The sequence below is a fragment of the Meleagris gallopavo genome, chromosome 10 (genome assembly GCF_905368555.1).
Source record: "Meleagris gallopavo chromosome 10, MGAL_WU_HG_1.1, whole genome shotgun sequence".
NCBI classification, from domain to species: domain Eukaryota; kingdom Metazoa; phylum Chordata; class Aves; order Galliformes; family Phasianidae; genus Meleagris; species Meleagris gallopavo.
The window spans coordinates 633,014-659,541 of NC_139413.1; the positions used below are offsets into that span (position 1 = coordinate 633,014).

A 26,528-nucleotide genomic window follows, 5' to 3' on the forward strand; every position below is an offset into this window, starting at 1 on the left:
GCCCGGGCTCCTTGCCACAAAGTTCTGCTGAAAAACTTGTCCCTGGAGCTCCATTATGCTATTTGGCTGGCTGTGAGACCATCTCATTTCTTGGCATTGTTCCATGTCTGTAACTGATGGCCAGAGAGAGACTGACATGTGATGCTCTCTTGCCAAAAGGAGAGTTACCAAAACTGATCTGGTAATGATAGCTTTTTGCTTTGGCAAGTTGACATTTTTTGACTGAAAACTTCTTTGCTGAAGAGTGCTTGGACATCTTTGCTGTGTTTATTTCCCTGTTGTATAGTTTGTAGCTATCATTTCAGTACAACGTAAGCATGTCAGACAGCTTTAATATACTGAGAATTGAGCTGGTGAGGGAAGTTCTAAGTCCCTGGTGTCTTAAGAAAACAGTACATGAATTGTTTAGGCAAATTTGTAAGAGCGTAGTCATAGTTCATGCAAAACTCTGCTGAACTTTCTCTGACTGAACAATCTTGATGCATCAGAAGTAAAACAAGAAAGTCCCTCTCGTGTCCCTGATTTTGCAAAGCAGTTTTAACAAGAGGATATGTAAATTTGGCGTTTCTTCCTGAGTTTGATTGCTCTTAATTATTTTTTTAGTCATCATCTGTGGCTCCTTAGTGAATTAGGCAGTACCGCATTCCTGTAGGCCAACCCTGTTTAAGGTCTGGGTACCTAGCAGTTAGTTCTGTATTTCTGTTTTGAAACTGCTGGCATTGCTAACCTCTTAGTAGTGGTAGAATCAAATTGCAGCGAGGCCTGGCATATCTTGTGATGGCTTATGATAAATAGGAAACTTTGCAGTATCTATATGAAATCAAAATGCCATTTTTAGTTCTAACTTGTATGCAGAGTCCTGGTTGATGATGGTGGGTGATTCAGGGTGGCTCCTTCTCAGCTTCTGAAGGTTTCGCCGCATTGTTAATGGTAGCGCTTGGGATGGCTGTCTAGAAGTGAAGCAGGCATGACCCAGTGCAAAACTTTCTTAAATCAGCATTCTTAGTGTTGTTCCTCTGAGCTTGGTGGAAGTGGTGAAGCAAACAATGCAAGCAGTTCTGCAGCTGCTAGAGCCCTGGGAGGGAGCTGGGAGAGAAGGTGGTAAATGACCAGGGAACGGAAGGAGCCTCAGAGCTCTGAGAGGCATGGAGCAGAAAGAGGAAGCTGAGGAAGAGCGGAAAGACGTACCACTTCCTTGCGTAGTTGCCCAGGAGGAAGATGTGTGTGTAGCTTCTCAGCCGAGTGGGCAAGCAGGGCAGTGGGGCAGGCTCCTCTCAGTGTGCACAGAAAAGCACAACCTTGGGGTAAATACTTTCTTTGGTTAAGAGGAGGCTTGGGGGAGACCTTAACGCTCTCTACAACTCCCTGAAAGGAGGTTTTCTTGAGGTGGGGTTCAGCCTCTTCTCCCGCATAGCAGTGTTAGGGTGAGAGGTAATGGCTTTAAGTTCTGCCAGGGGATGTTCAGTTGGATACTAAGGAAAGTTTATTCTGGAAGGAAGTGGCAATTCACTGGAACAGTCTGCCCAGAGAGGTGGCAGTGTTGCTGTCCTTGGAAGTATTTGAGAAACGTGGAGATGTGGCACGTAAGGATGGGGTTTAGTGGGCATGGTGGTGGTGGGTTGGCAGTTGGACTAGATGATCTTTGTGGTCTTTTGCAGGATGAATTTGTGATTTTGCATTGCTGATGTAACTCTGGCTTCGGACCAGCTGGTAAGTTGGGAGCTCCTTTGGTAACTGCTCAGATTTTGAGCTGCATGAGGTCAGGCACGCTTTGACTTGTGCTGTTCGGTTTTGTGTGACAGCCATGTGCATGTTGCAGATCAATAACATGCATGTTGGTACATTTTCTGTTTCAGTTGTTTGCTGATAAAACTACTGAAAAGAGCCAAGAATCTTTCACAGTGTAAATTCACACACCACCTTGTCTGATTCTTTAAGACTACGGCGTATGCAGCAGGGATGCCTCTGTCTGTTCATGTGCAAGACCCGCATTTCTGTTAAATATTCAGACTCCAGCTTGGCAGAAATCATAAAACATTTCCATATAAATTTTACTCACATAGTTTAAAGGCTGCTGAGAAATCTCGTCGTCAGAAGTTTATTCATAAGTACTTTTACTAGAAAGTCCTGACCAATTTCCGTGAGGGCACACCCATCAGGCACCCTAACTACTTTGTCATGCTTTGAACGTGATGACCATGCAGACCAGAGGAAATGCCACACAATTGTCCCCTTTATTGCGGACAGTGGCCAGAGCTCGTGTTTTCAATAAGTAGTCCAAAACCAGAGCGCGACACTTGTAATGTTGAGTCATGTGCAGCCGTGCTGAGTGATGCTGACGAAGTGCACCTTGCCTCCGCTCCAGCCGCGCCGTGCCAGCGGGGCACCGGCCTGCCCTGTGGGCTGCACTGCAATTTGTTACACTCCAATGCTAGGAAATCAGTGGGGGGAAAAAAACCCGACAGTTTGGGAGACTTAGTCTGGACGCAAAAAGAAGTTGAAGTGTTTGCCTGACGTTCAGCTATATTTGTTTTGCTGCCGACATCTTTGACCATGACAGAAGCCAGCTGTTAATTTCACTGGCTCTTTGCATTTTTAGCTATTATTGCGGTTCCTCTTTTGTGTGTAACCGCTGCATATCTGTAGTCAGAGGCACTTTCCTTTGCAATTGAAACCTGAGAGCACTGGAGTGCTTTGCCTGCAGTGCAACAGATTACCTCTTCCCCAAGGGCAAAATGTAAAAACTTATGGAGAACATAAGAATAGTGTTTTAAAATCAAACTTTTCGTATTGAACCATCTCTATTTTACAGTGGGGAAGAGAAAGAAGGTGTGTAGAAAGATTGTAATATGTAAGAACCAAATTCTAATTCCTCATTGTAGTTCGTTATTCTAATTAATTTTTTAAAAGGCATTGGACAGAAGCATTTAGAGATAGAATGACGTCACTGTTGTCACCAAGGCTGAGTGAAGGACTCTGGTTGGAGTCTTAAGTCTAGTGCCCTACCTGTAAAATGTTCAGCAATGGTTATTGCTGCAGTACTAGTGATACTTCTTACAGAACAGGTCTTAGGCATTCTGGCAGACAACAGCTCTCAGTAAGGGAAAATGGAGAGAAACAGAAAATTTTGTTAAAGATCCAGACAAAAGTTAAATGTAGAGTGGTGTTTTGTTTTTTTTTCCCTCCCATTTAAGTTTTAATAGGATGTAGTCAACAGAACTACTCTGTCTAGGTTTTCCAGTATTGCAATTGAGTTATATATCAATTAATTTTAGAAGTTACTTTTTAAGAGTTTACATTTCCAGCAACACTTTCAAAGCTGTGACTGGCATTAAATTTTCCATTTCTGATAGACTGCCTTGATATCTCAAACATACTGTGTACACCCCTTCCTTACATGGAAACTGAAGTGGAAACGTGTGTTCTTTATTGCCATAAGCTGGGCTTCTGAAAGTGAGAACATGTCTAAATGAACAACTGTTACATACCCAAAAAGCTTATTTGTAGGGTAACTAAATCCCCAAATCCTGAAGTACGAAAACATTGGACATTTTAAAACTCACTTCCTTTGAACTGAAATGTGCACATAACAAGTAGTCTGCATAGATGATCCCCTTGAAATGATTTAAGCAATTTGTGGCGTGGCTATCTGCAAGAAAAGACAGTGATCTCTGCCTCTTTCCTTGGCTTCCATCAGCTGAACTTAGTTATATTCAGGGCTGAGTTCTGTTTTTTGTTATTTGTAGTACAGTTTCACTGGAACTAAAATATAAAGCACTGGAGAAAAGTTGCATAAAAGTATTAAGACAGTCTTTCATTCTCACTCTGAATTCATTCCTAAAGTTCTTCTAGGAAGATCCAATTCTGTTCCATTTTCTGACTTCTCTAAGTTGGATGTGTAGTAAAATCACATATGATGACATGGCTCTTTTCGTAACCTCTTGTGAACCGTTGCAGTGAGTGTTTCTCGTTAACCCTTCCTTGCGTAAGTGGTATAATTGTAGGACAAACCAGAATGCACTGAATCAGTCACCTCTTCCTCTCAGGCCTGTAGTTAGTGACCATGGCGAAAATGCAATATTTGGCTAGAAAGGAAATGTACTGGGAACTCCTATGACTGCTGTGATGTGTGTCAGGTATTCAGGCAGAAGCGTTTCCAGCCTAGTGAGTATTTGTTGGTTAGGTATTTGCTTGCTGAACATAGCGAGTTTTTCTGCTGGGTTAAGCCCAGCCCAATTAAGTTGGTTACAGGAGCGTGTCTACTTCCCCCTGACTCACCATTCCTGTCTCCTGTTACAGGAGATTGCTGTAGCTTGGAGACCTCCAGGGGATGCTGGGCAGCTTGTACCTAGGGAACTGACCTGACAGCAGTTCAGCCATCCTCACTCTTGTCTTCTCAAGTAGCCTCCAGCAGTAGATAAGGTGTAAATTTACCTCAGTCTTTGGAGATGTTTCAGGAGTTTTAGCCCTTCTGGTGTGCTTGGCATCTCTCTTCCACTGAGAGGAAATCTTGCTCTCGGTGCTACCTATAGCATCAGTAATTGCTTACAGGCCACCAGGTCATCTTTCAAAAAGACATTCACAATCCTTTCATCTCTGTCCTCTCTAGCAGGAAGTCAGATGTGGTTTCCCAATCTCAAAATCTCCTCTTCAGTCAACTTCCTTACCAAACTTTGCCCCACGGCATCCTCCAAAAATGTGGCACAGAGGTCAAGCTTTTTGCTTTTCTGTCAGGATCCTTCCTTCCACCCATGCTCTCAGCAAGGCATGGGAAGAATGCTCGTTAAATGTTGAAGCATATAATTTTTTACTTGTGATGAAAACCGAGTGATGAGTACCCTGCAGAGAGTAAACGGTTATCCTTTCTTGTGTGGGAAGACCTAAATTAAGAAATAACGTTTCAGTGATTTTCCAGGATGCTTGACTAAATCATGTAGAAACAGATTATTTATTTCTACTGTACAATCACCAGATCAATCTGTAACCAAATAAAATTCTGCTATCTAATCTGATAAAAGTGGATGGTGATATTCATACCAAAACCCTGAGACAGTATTGAAGTTTTTCTGTGCCTTTATCATATCATTAATGAGCATTAATGACTGTGTTAGTGAGTCATACTTATTCACTATCTTTTACTTGTGTCTTTGATTTTAAAGAGAATTGGTCAACTTGATATAAACAGCATCCCTTTGTGATTGTCTTAGAATCTTGAGGACTTACTGTGGTGATAGTGCTTATACTGTGTTGTAATTTACTCGTCTTTGGAGTTCTGTCTGTGCACTAATCTCATGCTCAGCATGGAGCAGGAAAACCTCATTATTCATGTGTTTCATCCTGCACATCTGTGAGGTAGCAGTAAGCGGTGTTACTGGATCAACACTGGGTAGTCAGGCACTTCCAGTAATAATCTGTACCTCAACTTCTTTTTGGGGAAGGGCACTGTTTATTGTTGGTAATTATAGTTGCTTTCCTTATCCTTTTTAGTTTGTTACCTCGTGTGAAAATGGGCTAAGATCAAAAAAGTCTTGTTTTAAACCGGACAATACCTGTCCTGTAATAGCTTGTTACTGTTGATGTCTGAAACTGTGCCTAACAATTGCTCTTGTGCTGACAAAATAGTGCAGCTTGAGTGCAAGTGAGATTCAGAAGCTGAACAGAAAGCTGTCTGTTTTATGTGGTCATGCTAAATGGTGGTCTGTTCAAGATGCTGTGTTTGTCTTTCCACCTTGTGTATCGCATCAGGCTCTGCTTGCTCATGGCTGTTGTTTTCTCTCTTTTAATAATCAATTCTTTTTTCCTGAACTCAAGTCTTGTGTGTCTGTGTTTTTGATAGAGCTGCTAATTACGTGATTGCATATTTGTCTGTTTGCATGATCCTTGCCTCATTCAACATGGAGGACAGATGACACTTGGGAAGTCATTGTTGCGCAGTACTCAAAGAGGCTGTTGTTTGTAGGATCCCAAACATGTTTCCTGCAGATGTTGAAATAAATGAGGCAGGGGGTTGTAGGAGCAGCGAGGATGATCTCATGGCTAAGGCAGATGAACAGCAGAGTCTGGGGAGCTGGATCCCTGCCTCCAGGACAAGCCTTTCAACTTGGCCTGTCCAGCCCTCCCCTCCTGCAGGCAGCAGCCGCCTCCACTGTTTGGTGGATCTTCCCAAAACGAGCATGGTAGCCTGCTGGAAGTTTGGCTGTGCACTTAGGAAAAAGGCACATTTTCTGTTTTATTGACTTCAGCATCACAGTGACTGGGTATTCCTCATTGTTCCCTTTTCCTGATTCTTGTGCAGCCCATACAGAAGGGCTTGTTTATCAGGATTTCAGTGTCCTTCTTTAACTAGGACGTCAGCCAGAATAAACTTGACTGTTGCAAATTTTTGCAAACGCTTCTCTCCCATCTGCCTGCTTATAGCATTGCTGAAATAATTTTAATGAAAATCAGTCCTTGCAGTTGTGATCACAGTAGGGTAAAATAATGCTACAGGAGGGTATTTTTGTGTTAGGGAGCTTCCTTTAAGACTGAGGAGCTGTTTTGCTCTCTGTAACGAAGGTGACTTGTTCCTGATACCCCCACACTGAGCTGCTTTGAATCAAAACTGTGAGTTAAAGGCATGGTGAAGTTTTTGTTCAGACTTCCTTAGACTGCAATTAGTAAGTTAAGTTAATAAAGTCAGGGTAATTTCTAGCCTCCAGCTCTTGTTGGAGCTGAAATGATCCAAGAATGGATGCGATATACTCTAATTACTAAAAGTTTTATGGAAAAGCATGCACATAGTTGCTTCAGAGTGACTTTTCTGAGAATGACATAAGTCATCATTCTTCAGGGCTTATGATGTCCGTTAGAAATGGAAGATAAGGCGGCTTTTCCTCGAGACCAATCCTCCCATGTGGTGCTTTGTTCTTCTCATCCCCAGCCTGCCCGCCTGTGGATCTCTGCAGGCTGCTGAATGCTCAGGGCCGAGCCACTGCTCTGCTGGAACTGCCTTGCAGCTGTACAGAGGGCACTGTTGCTGCTGGTTTATCACTTAACGAAAGCAGCTTGATAAGCCACCTTGGGCTCTTAGCACCCAGATCTGCACTGAGGAGGCTGAGCAGAGCTGTGTAAGGCAGGATGCTGCCTGCCATGCTTGAACCTTTCAGTCTGAATTTCGCAGCTTGGTGTGAGCACAGGACATAGCCTTGTGCATTGCTGTGTGAGGGCAGGGAGCACAAAGAGGAGTTTTATCTCTGCCCTGACTGTGTGAGTGCGTTTGTCTGCAGGTAAACTACAGGGACCAAGAATGGGTCGTTACAATAAAAAGGCAATTACAGAAGCAGTGATTTTTTTCTTACTTGCATTTTAGTGCATGGAGCTTAAACAGTTTTTTTTTCTTTTGTTTATCTGTAGATCTGACAGAAGCACTTGGATGTCTGGAATTCAAGATAGTTTTTTTGTGCTCTTACGCTGAAGTAGACCAACTACTGCAATAAATTTCTTTAGTTCAGGCAAGTAGGTTTACCTCTAGAGCATGTATGAAATTAAGATTTTGCTTAACAAACGAATTGTGGGAACCTTTTTTAAAATGAAGGAACTCATTTGTTCTGTTACAACATACAATTTAAAAGGAACATAGGGATTTTAATATTTGATTTTCATTTTTTGTTATTTAATAGTTGCAAGTCATACTGAATTCTGCTTTGAATAACTGAGAAGCCTCTTTGGTGTGGAATTGCACAAGACATTTGGCAGTTGCCTTGAATAAAATTGAGACAGAAATGTCCTTCATAGATCCTTATCAACACATTGTGGTAAGTAGCTATGAATCTTCTATATATGATTTCTTGTATTCTGTCTTGTGCCATGTATTCTGTAACAAGTTATTCTGAAGACACACACTGCATTAGAAGTAGCTTAAATTTGTCTAAGTAATGTTAAGTGTGACTAGAGCAAATTTATGAAGAAACTTGTTTGAATGAAATATGAAAGACAGCCAGCTTCTCGAAAGCAGGCAGTGACTTGGAGAGTGATTTCATGTATAAGCTGCAGTAGAGTACAGGGGCCTACCTTAGCTGATGGGTGTGATGTCACTATGGTGGTGTTCTGAGGGAACTGCCTGTTGGAAGTGTTTCATCAAAATGCTTGATCTGGTTTTTCATAACTAATTGTCAGTCAGAACTGTTTCCTACAGAAGTAACATTGTGTTACTATCTTTCTTCTTTCCAATACAATTTTTCTGTAATGTTCTATGGACTGAGTAACATTTTCCCATGAAAGTGGGGAGAGAGATGAATTGGCAATTTTTGACACACAGGTCCTAAAGCAGTGTGCGTCAGTGATGTTTGTTCAGAGACTAAAGTATATAGCCTGTCGGCGCCAGGTAAGGATCAGTGAGATGACCTGTGCCACTCAACAACACATTTGTGCCACTGTGCTCCCTTCTTCCCACAGCGTCCCACTCTTCTCCCTGCACCCACCATAGCAGGTCAGAAGCACAGCCAGTCCTGACAGTGCTGAACTGGGAGAAAAAAAGCTCAGTTGAGTGTTGTCAGAGCCGACCCAAGGGAAGCAGAGAACCACATGAGCATGGGCTGTGTCAGTGGAGAAGTAAGAGCTGGGGAGTGAAATGGGAAATGGGAGCAGTGCTGCCTGCTGAGTGCTGGGAGGCAGCAGGACAGCTGGGCTGCTGGCTGGACTTTTAGCTGTAGCATGCTCTCTTGTGTCACTGCTTGAATGACTTTCCAGATTAAATATTACCATTCCTATCCCAACCAAAATCTTGGAACAAGCGAGTCCGTTCTTATCAACTTTTCGTAACAATCTCATGGCAGGAAACTAGATACATACTTAAAGATAGTTCCTACACTTGTCATAATGTTGAACTTTTTACGTTACTAAAAATGTAGCATGTGCTTCCTTGAAAAGATCTCTTATCAGTTTTGTGGTTTCCACCCCACGCAGTCACATCCTTTATACGAGTTAGCAGCCAACAGATGTGAAACTCATGCTTGCCTTGATCCGTAGCTCTGTGAAGACCACTGTAAAGACAGGCTTCAGTGTAATTGATGCCTGTATTTAACAACATTTAAAACAACACGTGAATTTATTCCTTTCTGTGTCAGTGCCCTCTCCTGGATGGAATGTTTGCTCTGCTCTGCACCTCTGTGGAAGCAGTCTGAGGCATTCCCATCGTTCACTTAAAAGATCTTTTTTGAGACCATAGTGAGGAAAACTCAGTTTTAGAAGTATAAGTAATTTTAATCCTCTAGCAGTGCTGAATTCTAATTAAGGAATGTTGTTACAGGAACACTGTTAATGCAAGAAACTGTCCTCTTTTTCTTGTCATATGAATTTAAATTGCAAGGAAAGTTGCACTAAAATTGGAACACTCAGGGCAGCAGGCAAAAACAACGTGTTTTTAATAACAGCTGACATTAAAAGACTCAGAAGTCAGCATTTTCCAAAAGTCCTGCTAAATACTGTGTTTTTTCTACTCTCTTTATCTTTTCCCTTCCCTGTTTTATGAAAGCTGAGAGAATGGAAGCAGGCATTCGCAACGTCGCCACTGGTACAGGTAGATCTGACTGCACCAAAAGAACTGTCAGATAAATCAATAGCTGTGACTTAATGCATCTTGTTAAATTGTTATTGGGGTTAAATATTAAAATAATGGATAAAGTTATTTCAAGACTTGCATGCAGAACTATCTGCCTTAATTTGTAGCATCTGTGTGAAAGGGGAGTGCGGTCTTCTGGATATCCATTACTTAAGAAAATAGGCAGACATTTTCCTTTGTCCGACTCAATTGTCAGCTCAGGTGTCCTGCATGAAGTTGAGGAAGTAAAAGCAGTAATTCCTTATTACACAATGTATACCAGACTTTCCTGGTTTGTATTTTGTGTGTATCTCCAGATTGAGTTACATTTTGTGACTCAGCATTCTAGAGCATGAAAAATACTGTATTCAATGCATGCAAATTCCATGCTTTCTTTGTAAGTGTGGGAAGTCCATAGGCAAAACCTGGCTGTCTTACAGTTGATTTTTAGAGCATCATCTGTGACGGGAATGTAATGATTTTACGCAAATACGTAACAATAGGTAAAAAATAAAGGGAGTTAAATAATAAATGAAAGTTTATGGGACGATAGAACAGCTAAAGGTAGAAAAGGAAGGAAGAAGGCAGAAAGGGGGTTTAAAAAACCAAACAGTTTGGGAGTTGTGTGAGCGTAGGAAATATTGAACAGCGGATCTTCAGCATACTTGGAAGACCTTGTGCTTGTATCTCAGAGGGGGAGATCAAACATGGGAGTGTCTTTCATTCAGAAAATTTGTCTTTGGGGAAGACAAATTGAAGGTTATTTTTATTTTAACTTCTTCCTTCTTCCTATTTATAGAGAAAGAGGAAATAAAATGAAAGAAATACTTAAAGCCAGGCCTCATTAGGAGAGAGAATTTAGGCTTTTGAGTTCTGTGAGCTTCTGAAATTTTAACCTGACTTGTGTTTCTAAAGGTATGCAGATATTGCTCCACTCAGTGTTGCAATGTTTAAGTGATTTACGTGCAGTCTTGTTTTTTTCAGAAGTAATTGAGAAGTTGGCAATGTACAGATTTTTATCAAGAATTAAGATGAACGTAAATCACTTGAAAATGAAGCTTTGTCATCTAAATTATTAAGGGCTGGATTTACAAAGGTATTCAGAGTCAATATGTTGTATTTTCAGGGCTTCTTGCTTCTGTACAAGTTAGCCTTTCCAAAAGACAACAAAGAAGTGATCCCCAAAGATGTGCTAGCTCTTAATGTGGATGTTTATTACTCTTAGAAACAGGATCCAAAGTGGAAAAATGCTTTTACTTCTGATTGCACTGAGTTGCATTGAAAACATTTTGGGATAAGAAAAGAGCTGGACTTTCAAGCTTCCCGTGTTTCCCTGTGTACATTTTTTTTCTAAGAGGGCGATAGTTTATTTTAGTACTGTGGTGTTTCAAAACTCTCCTAAGCATGTGATTATAGCCAAATATTAATAACTCTATAATTATAAACCTCGCTGTGTTATTTTGGGTGAGGTATGGGGAAAGAAGATAATGCTTTTATGTTGTTTTGCCATTGTTACGTGTACATTCAGTTTGGAGGGTACCAAACGTTATTCCACAGTTAACAGTTTGCAGCCCGATCTGGTGGGGGCAGCCAGCCCATGGCAGGGGCTGAGGCTGAGAGGCCCCTTCCAACCCAGCCATTCTGTGATTTGACAGTGGGCAATTTATTGATGAATAGATCAAGGTGCAGGCAGGCTGCCTTCCAGTGCTACTGTCTCTAAGGGAGCACCTTTGCAGCACTGTGGGGCACCAGGACTGCACTTGAGCTGCACATGGCAGCTGAGAACTAAATCCAGCACTCCGATGTCTTGTACCTGTAACTTAATGACAGATCCTTCTCTTTGTTGCTAAATGCTCAGTGATCTCTGGTTCAAGGTCTCAAGTAAGGACAGGATCTTTCCTAACAGTTAAAACAAGGGGGAGGGCAGTGTGTTTGCACTTTGGACATTTCTTTTTAATTATAAGGTTGTGTATAACAAAGCAACGACACCAGTTTGTGTGAGCAAACACTGGGCCAGTGCTGCGTTGTGAAACCTTCAGCAGTCTGACATGCATGTGGACGTGGCACACACCAATAAAACAGCCCTAAGCACTCATAAAGTGAACTGGAAACGGGGTGATGAGAGAGGCTGCCTTCTGGAGATTCAGAGCATCTGAAAATGCACAAAACCACATAAATGGCAGAGCTGGGGAAGCTCCACATAGCTCACAGCAGTCTCAGCTTCCCACCAGCCCCCCTCTTCTCTGCTGTGGTGGAAAGTGTGTTCAGGGAGAGGTTCCATCCTCCTTCCCATTCATGCAGCTCATGCAAGTTGCAGTGCAGAAGGTGGATATTATGAAGTTACTGGGCTGTCTGCATGTAAGTTTTTTTTTGGCTCTTCAACTTATTCCTTTAAAAAAAGATGCGTTTTTATTTATTTATTTATTTATTTATTTATTTTAACGTGTCCAGAAGAAAGCATAGCAGGAAAGCACCAGACACAGCTTGAATGGGCACGTCCCACATCAGAGGTAGTGTCTGTCATTTTTAACAAGCTTCAAGGAATTCCCCGATTTCCTTAGTTCCTCTTTTAATTCTGATTGGAAACCTTTGCAAGATAATCTGGTTAGTTGCTTTGATTTTAATGATTCATAAGCAGTGTTTATCTTAACATATTTCACAAAGCTGGTGGGCGTTGAAGAAGAGAGAACAAGAATACCCCAAGTGGAGACTCAGGGCACAGGTGTGTCAGTGTGGTTTCAGGAGAGCACCTGGGACCCCAGGGTGTGCAGGGCCTTGTGCAGCCTTTGTGCCTCGGGCTGCAGAGCCCAGCCGCTGGGACTCAGTGCTCTCTGTGTGGAAGGGCTCGGGGCTGAGGACGTGCCTGGATTTCTTGCCAGGAGATCGAGCTTGTTCTGGGTGAACCAATGCTGCGTAGGCAGTCAGACAGCCCAGGTAAGGCTGGGCACCAAGCAGGCAGTGTAGGTGTAGTACTGGGAGCAGTTGGTGTGCCTGGCTGCAGGGCTGGGTGCTCGCAGCTTGCCTGCATGCCCTTGAGCCCTTCCTGTGGAAGGAAGGCCATGGCACCTGCTGGCAGTGCCAGGATGGTTTTTAGTGGCATTCAGTGGGTTGGTCAAACTTGTGACTACATAGATGATGAGAAGAGCTCACGTCTACTAATACTTTGAGGCTTTTACTTTTGTTTCTTAATTTCACATCCTTTTATACTTCCCTATTTCATTTGGGACATACATTCTGGCTGCTCTTAGAAGGGCAGCTCCTGCTGTTGCTTGGTTTTTGAAGGAAACAGGAAGCTCCAAAAACTGTGTGCAGTTTACTTGTGGGCATTGTAACAACTTGCTTTTCACATTTACTCCACTGCGTTGGGGATACTTGTGCTTTGAGTGTTGATGTGTACCAAAAGCTATACCATATTTTACTGATTTATTTTTTTTTTAATCCTTTTTTTGCACCCATTTTTACTGGAGGAAAGTAACTGTAAAATGAGGCATGTGGTAAAATAGTGCCCCCCACTATCTTTTTTTTATCATACTGGATTGCCCTTGACTGACTAAATGCCTTAAAGCAGATTCTGTAGAGGAGGAGTGTTATTCACTGAGATCAGTAGGTGTGGCTGCAGGAAAATCAAGCAACCCCAGTATAAGGTCTGACCTTTCAGTAAAGCTACGGGGTGCAGTTCAGCTTTATGATGCTTTATCCAGTATGCTTTTTTTTTTTTTTTTTAATTTTTTTTTAATATTTTGACTCGGAGATTTTGTTCTTTCAGTTCTCAGATGAAGTGAAAGGTGTTTCTAATAGCTGCTTTTTGGTTCTGGAGTTTAATCACATTTAACTCTCTGACTTCTAGGTGGAACACCAGTACTCACACATATTCACTGTGACAGTAAGGAAAGCCACAAATGTCACAAAAGGAGCCATTGGTGACATGCGTGAGTATACCTCTTTCTGTTTTGCTTCTTTTTTCTAGGAGACTGTTCCATAGGTGGAGGGGGAGGGGGAGTGCCACAACACACTTGTCATGCAGTAGGAGATTGGTTGTGTTTTGTCTTTTCTGCCTGTTTTGTTAAAGTGAGAGCAGTGTACCCATTTTGTTGCTCACTCATTTCAAACTAGAAAGCAGATTTGCCGCTCCTTCTTTCTGTTGAGAAGATGAGTGAGTTGTAAACAATTTGCCTACGAGCAAACATACCTATGTTTAGTTTTTTGGCTTAGCAAGAAGTGCTGTTCTGAGGATAGTGAATCTGGCTGTTGTATCTTCAAAAGGCTGTGGTTTGGTGTTACTAACAGTTGAAAAGAAAGAAGCCTAGAGCTCTGCTGAGTCAACGCAATAGAAAAAGAAAGGGGGGAAAGAGTAAGCAGATCTCACGTTGGAGTGCTACATAAGACACCACTGCTTCTTCCCCTTTCTGTTACACTTCTGAGTCTCCAGGCTTAGCAGCTGAACAGGAAGCCACCAGGAAAGACCCATGAAAACTCTTGCCTGTTCTTAAGGAGGAAAGGAGAGAATAATATACTGGCTCAGTCTGTAAGAAGAGTATTCCTGCTTCCTTTACTATGAGTGTTTGGCTCTCAGGTTGTCACTCATTTCTTTGGCGCTTCTTCCCTTACTTAGCCTGGAAGTGCATCTGAGGAGGAGGAGCATGTTAGTACCTTGCTTCTCCTCTTTGGTCAGGCTTGTGTGAGAGGCAGTCATTTCTTTCCCAGCGCATTCTTGGAAGCTGCTTTCAGGTCAGACTACAGCAGCTGCTCTCATACACAGATTTGCTTTGGCAAGTGAATGATTCTTCTATACTTAGTTGCCAGCACTGATATTAAAACATGGCAGGTAGGTGGGGAGTGATGGCAGAGAGCCTTGGCAGGGGAAGATTTGGGAATCTGGTATCTGCTGTGGGGTCTTCACTTAAAACAAAAAACATTGGAGAAGTGCTGTAAAGACTAGAACAAGGGCCTCACAAATTTACATGTAGGAGAAGATGGGCTCAGTGGAAGGACACAGGATCCTGGCATGAGAGAGTGGGGAGATGGGAAGGGAAGAAAGGATGGGGGGCTTGAAGTATGAAAGAGAGTATGGAAAATGTTAAAAAGAAAGCCAGAAGACCACCAGAGTGGGTATGGTCCTAAGGTATAAACTCCAGATATTATCCATCAGTAATGTTGTATTTCCATCCAGTAAGTCTCAGATGCTAAGAGTCTCCTGCTGGAAAATTCTCAATTCATTTATATTTATGTTTCTCAGGCTGTAATCTGGAACTCTCTCTTCTTCGGAAAGGGCTTCTTAAATGCTGGTATCTTCAGGATGTCAAGTGTTGGGTTCTGAAGGGGTTCTCATCCCCTGGCTTAGAGGGTGTGGGTGGCCAACAGCTTTTCATCACTCTGTATTTTGAAACGCTGCTGTTCTTTGCAGCCATGTGATTCATTTTACATCTTTGCCATCTTTTATGAGACTGACAGCTTTCTGGAACAGTGTTGAAGGATCTGAGTAGATTTAAGTTTATTGTGGAAGGACTTACTACTTTGCTGTATTCCTACCATAAGGATCTGAGGTCTGCCTCTGCCCAAGAAGCCTTGTGTCTGGTGTATATGGGGTTCTGACTCTGCTTGGGCATCAAGAGTGTATGGCATACTATCCACTCCTCTACACTCCAAGGCCTAGGCTGGAGAGATGTACAGAATTTAACCAGACTTTTCAAGATGTCCTGAACTCTTCATTAATGAAGAGTATAAATGGATGTGTCATCCTTAAAACTCAATAATGGATGTATACTGCAGCTTCCACAGGCTATGTTTCCTTTTGTGAATAGTTCATACACAGCATTGCTGACTCAAGATATATGCTTTGTTTCGTGGCTGACTGGAGCAACAGAGAAAATTGGAGCTAGGATAGCTTCAGGCCCTCTTTTTTATTTTTCTCACTGAGATTTACCATCGTCTCTGTAAGCTTTAAAATCTTCATAGAGTGATCTGACAAATACTGGCAATCAGATCTGAATCTGGATCATACCAGCATCTGAGTAGCTAAGGTACAGTAGCTCATTTTTGACAGCTCTTTCAGCTTGGAGGTGTTCTGTCCCTTGGATCATTTTTGTGTCCTTCTTCTGGATGCCCTCCAATAGGTCCATGTGTCTCCTGTACTGAGGACTCCATATCTGGATGCGGGGGTTGCCATCACCGAGCTGCAGTACCTCTCACTTGGCTTTCTTGAACTTCATGAACTGTAGCTTTCTGCACCCGCTGCTCAGGCTGTGTAGGTCTGTTTGGATAGCATCCTGTCCCTTGGGTGTATCATCTGCACCCCATGGCTTGGTGTCATCTGCAAACTTGCAGAGGGTGCACTCAATCCCACTGTTGATGTCACTGATGAAGATATTGAAGGGCATTGATCCCTGTATTGATTCCAGATGGATGTTTCCTGGCAAAACATCATAGTGGGACTCTTGGGAGTCTCTTCATGGAGCTGAAGATACCACTCTTTCAACATTTTGAGCCTTTCTTTTTTAGGAATTTGTCTCCCTCTTCTTGCTTATCCTCTGTAGAAGCTTGATTTCTTCCTGCTTTCTTCTCTTCTTGTGATTTTATTGAGGCATGAGGCTTATGTAACCAACCTCAGCCTGCACTCATCTGTGGTCCTGCTGAGTTTGGGCAGCTCCAGGTTCTTGAAGTCCCACTGACAGCAGTTGTCAGAATCAGAAAGCCAGAGGAAGAGCCTCTCTCACTCAGATGCTTCAGCATCGCAGTGCGTGGAGCTCTGTAGACACTGGTAAAAGACCAAAAGCCCCATGATACCAAGCACAGATCCAGTATAAACTTGTTCTGCAGATTCAGAAAACGTTGACAGTTTCAGTTAGCATTAGCAGACTTTATGCCAGACTAGAACTAAGCTATACTTATCAACATGTAGAAGTTACACTGTGGGCTTGAGTAATTTACCAGGAATGTGATGATACACCTAAGCCTACACCAGCCCCCAGTTGTCGCTGCCCAGACCTGGCATCAGCATGGACCCACAGCTGCATGGGGCATATGGCAGTGACAGAGGGAAAGGGTTCGTAGATGTGGTACTAACAGAGCTTGTAAAAGCTAAGCATTTCAATTGAAGAAGGAAAAAACAAACAACACCTTGAATTCTGCTGTACCACCAGAAAAATGGATTTTTCTCTGGACCATTACAAACTGATGTTTTAGTTGTTTTTCCCTGTTGTCTCTACAAAGGCAGCTGGAAAGAGAACCTAGAGAAGGAAATTTTTTCTCTTGGCAGTTTGATGGATCTGTTGTGAACCTATTAAAGAGTTCAGGTGACAATGTTATTTTACCTTTTTTGTCAAACCTGCATCAGGAAAGCTGGTGGTGGTGTCCCTTCTGCCAGTGAAATAGGTAGTAATGCACTCCCTGAGCTGGGAGCACAGTCCTTTCCTTCACCTAAAGGGTGCCAGAGCTGAGAAGCATTGTAATACAAGGCAGTAATAATCTCTAACAAATCAGTTACTCAGTGACAGAATTTCTCAGAGCAAAGCTACTGTTTTGGGAGCAGTGTCACCTCACTTGCAGTCACCTTCCACAAATGGAATCCAGACCTGCATCATCCTTTTTTCAACATCTGTCTGATGAGGACAGAAACCTTGGCAGTGCTTTTAGTACCTGGAACACATGCAGCAAGTAACCTTGTGCCTCCTGCTTGTGGCCCCTTGTTGGCAGACCATTAATTTGTTCGAAGGCTCTCAGAAGCAATTGCTCCAAATTAATAGGAAGATTGAATTTAAATGTAGTAATTAGATTGCACTAGTACCTGTTGTGAATACTCTTTCAGAATTGGCATCACTGCAGTTAAATTGATTTATGAGACGGCCTACGTAGGGATTTAATTAAACTTAGCTAATATGCTTTGCAGGTTAATTGTATTTATTTTATTAGTTCAAATCAGCCAATTTAAAAAAGCTAAAATAGCTGAAACAGTCTCATCTGAAGCATGGGTGACACAGGGAGTTGGAGGCCACCACTGCTAACCTGGGAGGAGTGCACTAAGCCGCAGTCCTCTTGATAAGTGGAAATTCAGAACAAAAACGAGAAGACAGATCATGGCCTTGCTGCTTTTCAGATTCTGCTGTTGGCTGCTGGAGATTTTAATGTGAAGATTACCCAATAGAGTCATAAGATGCTTCTTGGTGTTGCAGCCTGACACAGCCAGTTCTGCTGCATTGTGTTCCTGGCTCCACCTACCCAAGTAGGAGAAGAACTGTTTGGTTTCTGGAGTTGCACCTCCAGCCCATGTGAACCAAATGAGGTTCAACAAGGCCAAGTGCAAAGTGCTGCACTTGGGTTGGGGGAAGAACTCATTGAATGGCCCTGCTGCAAAGGACCTGGGGGTCCTGCAGAACAAAAAGCTGGACATGACCCAGCAGTGTGCACTTGCAGCCTACAAGGCCAATGGTATCCTGGGCTGTATTAAAAAAGGGGGGGCAGCAGGGAGAGGGAGTCATTGCCCCCTCTCTTCTGTCCTGCTGCAGCCCTGGCTGGAGCACTGCATCCAGGCCTGGGGCTCCCAGCACGAGAAGGATGTGGAGCTGTTGGAGTTTGTCTGGTGGAGTGCCACAAGGATGTGCTCCAATCCTTCAATCCTTTTTTATGAAGAAAGGATTTGTTCACCTTGGAGAAGGCTTCTAGGACCCTTACCTACCAGTACTTGAGGGTAGTTTATAAGCAGGAGACTGACTTTTTACATGGTCTGATAATGATAGGACAAGGGGTAGAGGCTTTAAACTAAAAGAGAGGAGATGTAGGTTAGATGCTAGGAAGAAATTCTTCACTCAAACGGTGGCAATGCACTGGCACAGGCTGCCCAGAGATGTTATGGGTGCCCCATCCTTGGAAGCATTGAATGCTGGGTTGGATTGGGCCCTGGGCAGCCTGATCTAGTGGGTGGCACCCAGCCCAGAGCAGGAGGTTGGAAATAGATGATCTTTGAGGTCCCTTCTAACCCAGGCCATTCTGTGATTCTGTGTTTCTATGATCGTATGAATGACAGGGCACGCTTAGTTGTTGCCTGCTGCAGGGAGAGACATCCAAGTGATGTCTTACCCAGAGCACCAGGCAACCCAGTCAGGGTGCTCACTGCCACTGTTCACATGCCCAAGTGGCACTGCTGGGACTCTGTATGGGACCTGGCAGCTCTGACATTTCCATTCCTCCCTGGCTACTTGCAAGTAAGTAGTTAATGGTGCCTCTGTTCTCCTGGACACAAATTGTCAGGCCTTGTGTTAACCTGTTCTTTCATTAATTTCAGCGGAGCAAGGGCAAGACAAATCTAGTGATACAAATACTTATTAACACTTTGGGGAACATTTGTTATTTGGCAATTACTCATGATGGACAGTTGTCATGAAAATGGTAAAAGACATTTTCACTTGATTGTGATAGGGATAACAAATCATATTTCCATGCAACTGTAAAGCACATTGTGAAGTGAGCCCGACAATATTCACCATTAAAACAAAAATGTGACTGTCAAAGCCATGCTCATGGCCTGCAAAGAGATTCACATAGCTTGCATGATGCTGGTTTGAGCAATCAATGCTAATTAATGTTTAACTTGTTGAAGCACCCTGCTTAGGATCCTGTAGAGAAATAGCAGGTTCAGTAGCTTCCAGTCCCTTCAGTCATACCTTCCTGCTGCACAGCCTCCTCTCTCCCTTCCACAGTAAGAGCTGCTCCTAAGGCATAGCTGCTATTTCCTTCCTCCACTGGAAGGAGAGGGGAGACAGCAGATTAGATGTCGGGGGTATTTTTCACCAGGTAGTGAACAGGCTGGAACAGGCTGCCCAGAGGTGTTGATGACAGGTTGCCCTGTCCCTGGAGATGTTCAAGGCCAGACCGGATGAGGCCCTGGGGAGCCTCATGTAGTGTTTGGCAGCCCTGCCAGTGGCAGGGAGATTGGGACTTAATGATCCTTGAGGTCCTTTTCAACCCATGTCTCATTCTATGATCCTACCACTGGCTGTGCTCAGGTTGCCCTTAAATTTGTGCCATTACCACTGAAATCCAAGCATCGACACAGTGTGTGGCACAGAGGGGAGTTGGCCTTGATGTTCCTGGTAGCATGTGAGGAAAGAATAATGGAAATTGGGAAGGTAGATTGAATGGTATCTATGAAGTCAGGAGAAGCTTGTGTTAATTCATGTTAATTCATTTCATAACTCTAAATCCTCACTGTTCGTACTTAAAGAAGAATGAGATGTGACGAAGATCATTTAGAGCTTTGATCTTAATGAAGTTGTACTGCAGTACTGTGACCCAAAAAATGGGTGGAAGGTAGACTAAGATGGTAATTTGGGACCTCATGATAATTATGAACGTGGTAGCACATAATCATAGGGGATGTTGGTTACCCAGAAGGTGAAAAAACTTCAGTCAACCAAACCAACAAAATTATTTAAAGTAGTTCTGCAATACACTTGCTGAAATATTCCTGTAAGTGCATAGGTATGGTGCCTGGAGATCATGGGTCCAAAGTGTCTGGATCCAAATTTGATTTCTGTAATGCTAGGCATATATTCACCAAAATTAATGTTAATATAGTTTTCACAAAATGCCAGAATTGCAGGGATTGGAAGGGACATCAAGGGATCACTCAGTCCAATCCCCTGCTAAAGCAGGCACCCTACAGTAGGTTGCACATTCCAGAAGGTCTTGAATATCTCCATAGAAGTAGACTCCACCACCTCTCTGAGCAGCTTCTTCCAGTGCACCCTTACTGTAAAGAAGTTCCTCCTCGTGTTAGTACAGAACTTTGTGTGTTCAAGGCTTAGGCCTTACTCTTTGTCCTATCACTGTGTACCACTGAGAAGAGCCTGGCCTCATCCATTTTCCTCCCACCTCCCTTTAGATATTTATTAACATTATCAGATTATCCCCCCAGTCTTCTTTCCCTGGTCTGAACACACCCAGGTCACTCAGCCTTTCCTCACACAGGAGATGCTCCAGGCCCTTCATCATCTTTGGCCCTTTGCTGGACTCCTTCTAGGAGATCCCTGTCTATTTTGAACAGGGGAGCCCAGAACTGGATGTTCTGTAGTCTAACTGTGGCCTCACCAGTTTTATTTAGTAATCCATTAATAGTTTGTTTAATAATCCAAGATTATTATCCAATGATAACAAGTATTTATAATAAGCTTATAATAAGTGGGATAAAGAAGACAGATTCTTCTGTAACAAATTGGATTTTTGAATGCGTCAGGAGCTTTGCATTTCTTTCATGCTTTGATAAACCAATTAGATGAATTTTAATGTATAATAGAGGTGGCTTTATCCCTTCTGGTTTAGATTTGAACAAGTTTTTTGTAAATTCTGAGTCTGTTACAGTATTGAAATAATTGAAATCGGAATGACTGAAATATATAGTGTTAATTATATTAATATGGAGGCCTGATCTCAGCCATCCTGCCAAATGGATAGTACAAGATAAAATGGTTTCCAGTCATTGTAGACAGTTATACAGTTTTCTTTTGTATATTGCTTCATTTTTCAGTGAGAATGATCAGTTGTAATTAATGTCCGTTGTGTGTTTCACTTTACGATTCATTGTGTTGTTCAGAGGTAGGATTCTATAGGAATTATATATGTGGCGATAGAAGAGAAGTCATTAAAACCTTACTTCCTACCTCTTGGCCATTTGTTAAAGACAGTTTGTTAAAAAAACAAATCAACAGCACCTTTATATGCTGACTCTGCTTTTGTATTGGATCTCTCCAAACCCTTTGGAAATGGCAGATGCTGTAAATCTTTCAGAATGTGTATTATAAGCATTTTGTTAACTGCCTTTATAATTCATCCAGCTCTAAGCTAATAATTGTAGGACCCATGAAATCAATGCTGAAACTAATTTTGGACTTTGTGTAAAGGTGTATTTTTGGCTACCTTTGTATGTCAGTTCTTCTTCCTTTTTTCTCTGAGGCATACTGTTGGTGTCTGGTGCCTCTGTTCTGCAGCATGTCTGTGCCACCGTGTGTGCAGCTCTTAATTTCTTCTGGAAGTGTCTTGTTGTTAATTACCTGCAAATACTGAGGCTCTTATTGTATAGAGTCACAGTGCCAGGAAGGGAGGAATATGAAGTCATACACTACAGTCACTGTCTACCAATAGCTCATGTGTCCGTAGGTCTTTCATTTGCAGTCCTTGCAAACATTAGCTGCATGAAAAAATTGAGATGCAGGGCAGATTGCTAGCCAACAGATTACAAAGGAGACATGCAGGACGCTGGGAACAGCCCAGAGTCCATTGGAGCTGCGTAGAAATGCTGCTTTCTGCAGAAGTGCCCTGAAGAAGAAGTATGTATACTTAGATATTGCCTCTCATGGAGAGTCTTCAAAATTGGCTGTGTTTCTTTCCAGTTTTGCTTCACTTCAGTCAAGGAACAGTTCTCTAAGTGTTGCCCCTACATATATGAACTTAGTTCTCTTACAAAAGAGCGACAGCTTTTGACCCATGAGCCATTTCATTATAATGTTGTTTTTTTTTAATATCAGAATACAGATAACAGCAATGATCAAGCTGTTTTTCATTTTTTGAGTTTTTTTTTTTTTTAACATATGTAGGAAATCAACGGGCAAAAACATGTACAGGAATAAATAGATCTGTGCAAGAAGATGCACACCCCATCTATTTTACCTGCACGTTAAATACATTAAGCAACTTTGTGTTACTTGCCAGATTGCTAGTAGCTACTTCGTGAGTGCCATCCCCAAGTGATAAAAAGGAGTACAATTTTTATTTATATAGCATGGCTCGTAGCAATATCTTAATCAGAGCACACAGTCTTTCAGTATTTTTCCTCTTCAGCTGAAGAAGGAAGTTTGAAAAGAATAGATTTTCATTTTCTTAATTGAAAATAGCACAAAATAAACTTTAAAACATGAAAGGGCGGATGATTAACTCCTAGCCTCGGGTTAAAAAACATAATAAAGGCAGGGAGTGAGGGGGAGGCTTGGCATTGCTCAGTTACCAAGGTATTTCTTTTATTTATTTTAGTTGCTGATTTTCTAAGTTTAGCTGCTCCGTGCCTTGGTTTAGTTTCTGCTTCAGTGCTCACTTACATTCTCTCTGATGAGGAGTCAGTAATGGCAGCTGGCTGCCAGCTGTGCTGAGGCCTGAGTTTTCCACGTGCTTTAGGGTTTGGAATACAGATGGGGAGCCATTGGCTTTTTGTGTTTAAAACAAAAATCAAAGTTTTGTAACTTCCAGTTAGAGCCGATCCCATAGTCACATAAAAACTGAACAGAAGGAGAGGCATCAAAGTTTTGTTCAGAATGTTGCTTAGCATTGGTATTTTTATTAAAAACCAAGCTTCTGGGGGCACGTTCAGCCTCTTGGCACTGTGCATCTCTAAGGTTTGTTGCCTAGGTATTGCTCGATGTCCAGACTTACAGATGAGATCTTGTCACTGCTCACTGCAGTAGGTGTTTTGTTGTGCAGACTCATGGGGCTTTGAATTCCCTGCCTTTAGGCACAGATTTGTGTTGTAATTCAAGAGAGGTAATGCAGCCAGTAGAAGCTGGCAATTAGTTACATCCGTCAGTGGAAAAAGAAAGATGTAAAATACACCTGGGGATTGATCCCATCTCTTCCCCTGACTAAGAGACAAGCTAAGACAAAAATTCTCAGGAGCTAATGAAGAGTGCTATCTAAAGGCTTGCCACACCATTCCCTAGCTTTAAATAGCTCCTCGTTAATTAACAGGTAACAGTGTGACCTGCCAAGTTGTAGCAATTAGCCGAGACCCACAGATACAGAGCACGACATAAAAATCTGAGTCTTGTATGTCGTTCTGCTTCTCCACAGGGATTGTAAGTACTTTTCTGTGCAAGTTCAGTACTTTCTCTGTTGGTAGTGTCAGAAATCATGTTAGCTCCAGCTGATGTTCCCAAGTAGCAATGGCAGGAGGCCAGAATGTTCTGACTCCATTCTGCCTTGGTACACAAAACCTCCTGAGCCTTTTCAGAAAGGCTTCTTTTGTGTTTTCCAAAAGGAGATTGACTCCTGAAAGCATTGATATATACTTTTTTGCTTACTCTTTCTCCTGGCTGTAGGGACCCCATGGCTCTTGGCTTCAGCACATCCTGATAATGTTTTATTGAAATCAGGAACCTCTGAACACATCTGGCTTTGTTGAAAAAAGTATCTTTAGACTTGAAGTTTATGCAAGGAGGGATGTTCAGACCTGTTTGACCTAGTGATGGATTTTAATCTCTTTCCTAGAGACGTCTTTAATAAAAGGATTCTTGTTTATACTGAGCAGAGCATTTCCTTTAAGGTATTTCCAAGCGCAGAGGACAACCTTTGCAGAGAGGCTGGGGAGATGTGTGTGTTTTACCGTGTTACAGCTGGTGGTTTTGTATGGAAAGGTCAACACCAGCCTGTTTCTTGTATTTGTAGGATAATAAATTGTTGCAAAAAATACTTTCTGTTAAATCTCGATTGACAGTGGTGAAATGAAGAAAAGGGAAATCCACAGTATTACTGAATATATGTTTGAAGCAAAATAAACCAATATGGAGTTAGAAAAAAATAAGTCAGAGAAAGGTAGTGATGCTGACAGCGTGTGTACTTCTAGTCATACCTACTGCTTTCTGTAGCAGTTTGGCTGAATTTCTTCTGTTGATAAAACACACTAGTGACGTTCTATTTCCACAGTGCTCTCTATCTTTTACGAGTTGAACTTAAATGTGGAAACATGATAGAATCTCTTCTGCAGTGACAATGTGACACTATTCAAGGATCATGACAACTGAAATTTCTCATTTAGGAATGAACTGTCATTCATAATAGCGACGTTGACACTGGTGATGGTTAAATGTCAGACAAAAAAATAATCTCCTTTGAGTGAAAAATCTCATTTGTCAGAAGAAAATTACTGGCTTTAATGGATTGGAAGTGTTCGGCTGCCAGCAATGCATTCTTTGCTTTCAGGACGGAATGGCTTTTATTGAATGTTAGGTGAATTTTTTCAAGGTGTACTTTTCCTCCCACTAATAATTCTGATTAGATAAGGTTGTCATATGTTACTGTATTTTCAGTCAGGGTTCTGCAGTTGTTTTTCAAATATAACATGCTAACAAGGTCTTGGTTCTGTGGTGACCTCCACAAAGTCAAACAGGTGAAAGAGGATCCAAAGCTAGACACCCCATTGCTTGTTTTCCTTTTTAATTGAGGACCGTTTTGTAAAATGCTCTTGTGTCACTGCTGTGACACTAGGATGAGGAAGGGGTAAGAGCTTTTGAAAATAATTACCACTGCTAGGTAGAAGTATACATATTTCCAATAAACGTGAATCTTTCCCAGTGCCCTTCTGTTTGTTCAAGTCTCTCTTCACCTAACAGCATAACTTCTGTTTCCTTCTGAGATACTGGTAGTATTGTTTTATCACTTATTTCATTATATTCCTAGAATTTGTATAGTTAAGCTTAAATATATTTCTGCCATAGATCATGAGATAATCAGCGTTGTCACATAACTGTTACAACTCAGATTTGAGTTACATGGAATCCTGCATTGTTTGTCTCTGTAGTTGACACTCCAGACCCCTATGTGGAACTGTTCATCCCTTCCGCTCCTGACTGCAGGAAGAGAACTAGACATTTCAATAATGATGTGAATCCCGTGTGGAATGAGACCTTTGAGTTCATTCTGGACCCCAACCAGGAGAATGTTCTCGAGGTAAATAAAGTGACTGAGCTGGCTGTGTGGAAATGGAAGTCAAAAAATGTCTGGAAGTTTAAAATAACAGTACTTTGTTCATCTGTTGTGTTGAGATTTTGGAGTTTGTGGTGTTGTTGTCATTGCTGTTTTTTATTATTTGTCTGGAGCATCTCCCCTATGAAGAAAGGCTAAGTGAACTGGGTCTGTTTAGCCTTGAGAAAAGACGACTGAGAGGGGACCTGATCCGGGTTTATAAATATCTGAGATGTGGCGGCCATAGCGGTGAGGCCAGTCTCTTTTCAGTGGTACGTGGAGACAGGACGAGGGGAAACGGACATAAGCTGCAGCATAGGAAGTTTCGCACGACTGTGCGTAAGAACTTCTTCACGGTGAGGTGACGGAGCACTCGAACAGGCTGCCCAGGGGGGTTGTGGAGTCTCCTTCTCTGGAGATATTCAAGTCTCGCCTGGACGCCTACCTGTGCAACCTGGTGTAGGGAACCTGCTTTGGCAGGGGGTTGGTCTCAATGATCTCTAGAGGTCCCTTCCAACCCCTACAATTCTGTGATTCTGTGATTCTGTGATTATTTAACATTAAAGGCTGGATTTTGCCTTCAGTCATGGTGCTAGGTAAGAGGTATTGTATTTAATGAATAGTCTTGAGAGTCATTGTAAGATCACATCAGCCATGAATTATTTTCTCATTGCTTCCTTCCCTGATTCTGCTGTTATGGACAGCAAATACGTGGGGGATGTAAAGTCAAGTCTCTGCCCATTCATTCCCTGCTTTTCCCTCAGGAGTCAAAAAGCAGAAGTGTGGTTCTGCTTTATCCTCAGTCCACACACAGTGATGTTTTGGAACTCTTAGTCCATGTGCAGGCTTGCTGTCTGAGCCATTGTCTAATATCAGTATGTTAAGCCTTCCTGGGTTGTGTACAAAAGGTGAATATTATGTATAATTATTTTACCAGTCCATATAGTAAGAATGTAAGTTCTTCTGTGGTGCTGTATTAGCTTGGTTCTTTGAAGAACATGGCCCTAGCATGTAAATTGCTCTGACGCAAGCATACAGGTTTTCAGCCTAAATTAAATGGACAACAAAGGCAGAAGATAAAGCCTGGGAAGCTATTTGTTGACCTAGTAACTATAACCTCTTGAGGCTAAACGGATCAAGATCCTAAAATTGTGTTGTGCGTCCAACAATGCTCTCTCTGCTCCTGGGGTGAGGATCAGATTTGCAGTTCAAGGAAGAAGAATCACGTGGTCAG

At 42.2% G+C, this 26,528-nt stretch overlaps 1 protein-coding gene across 7 annotated transcripts in view; it reads left to right on the forward strand.

Moving 5' to 3' along the window:
* The window catches only part of PLA2G4A (phospholipase A2 group IVA), a 109,339-nt gene that overhangs the window by 39,265 nt on the left and 43,546 nt on the right, over positions 1 to 26,528 (forward strand). For 2 of the 7 annotated variants that reach the window (XM_085231119.1, XM_085231118.1), the window contains exons 2-5: positions 7,393 to 7,490; positions 7,659 to 7,793; positions 13,425 to 13,506; positions 25,131 to 25,279. In XM_085231119.1, the coding sequence (XP_085087245.1) occupies positions 7,761 to 7,793; positions 13,425 to 13,506; positions 25,131 to 25,279 (264 nt within the window). In that variant the 5' untranslated portion in view covers positions 7,393 to 7,490; positions 7,659 to 7,760. Of the gene's footprint in view, positions 1 to 7,392; positions 7,495 to 7,658; positions 7,794 to 13,202; positions 13,278 to 13,424; positions 13,507 to 14,380; positions 14,403 to 25,130; positions 25,280 to 26,528 lie in introns of those variants that run through there. The other 5 variants (XM_085231120.1, XM_085231122.1, XM_019618426.3 and 2 more) reach the window with 5 other exon arrangements.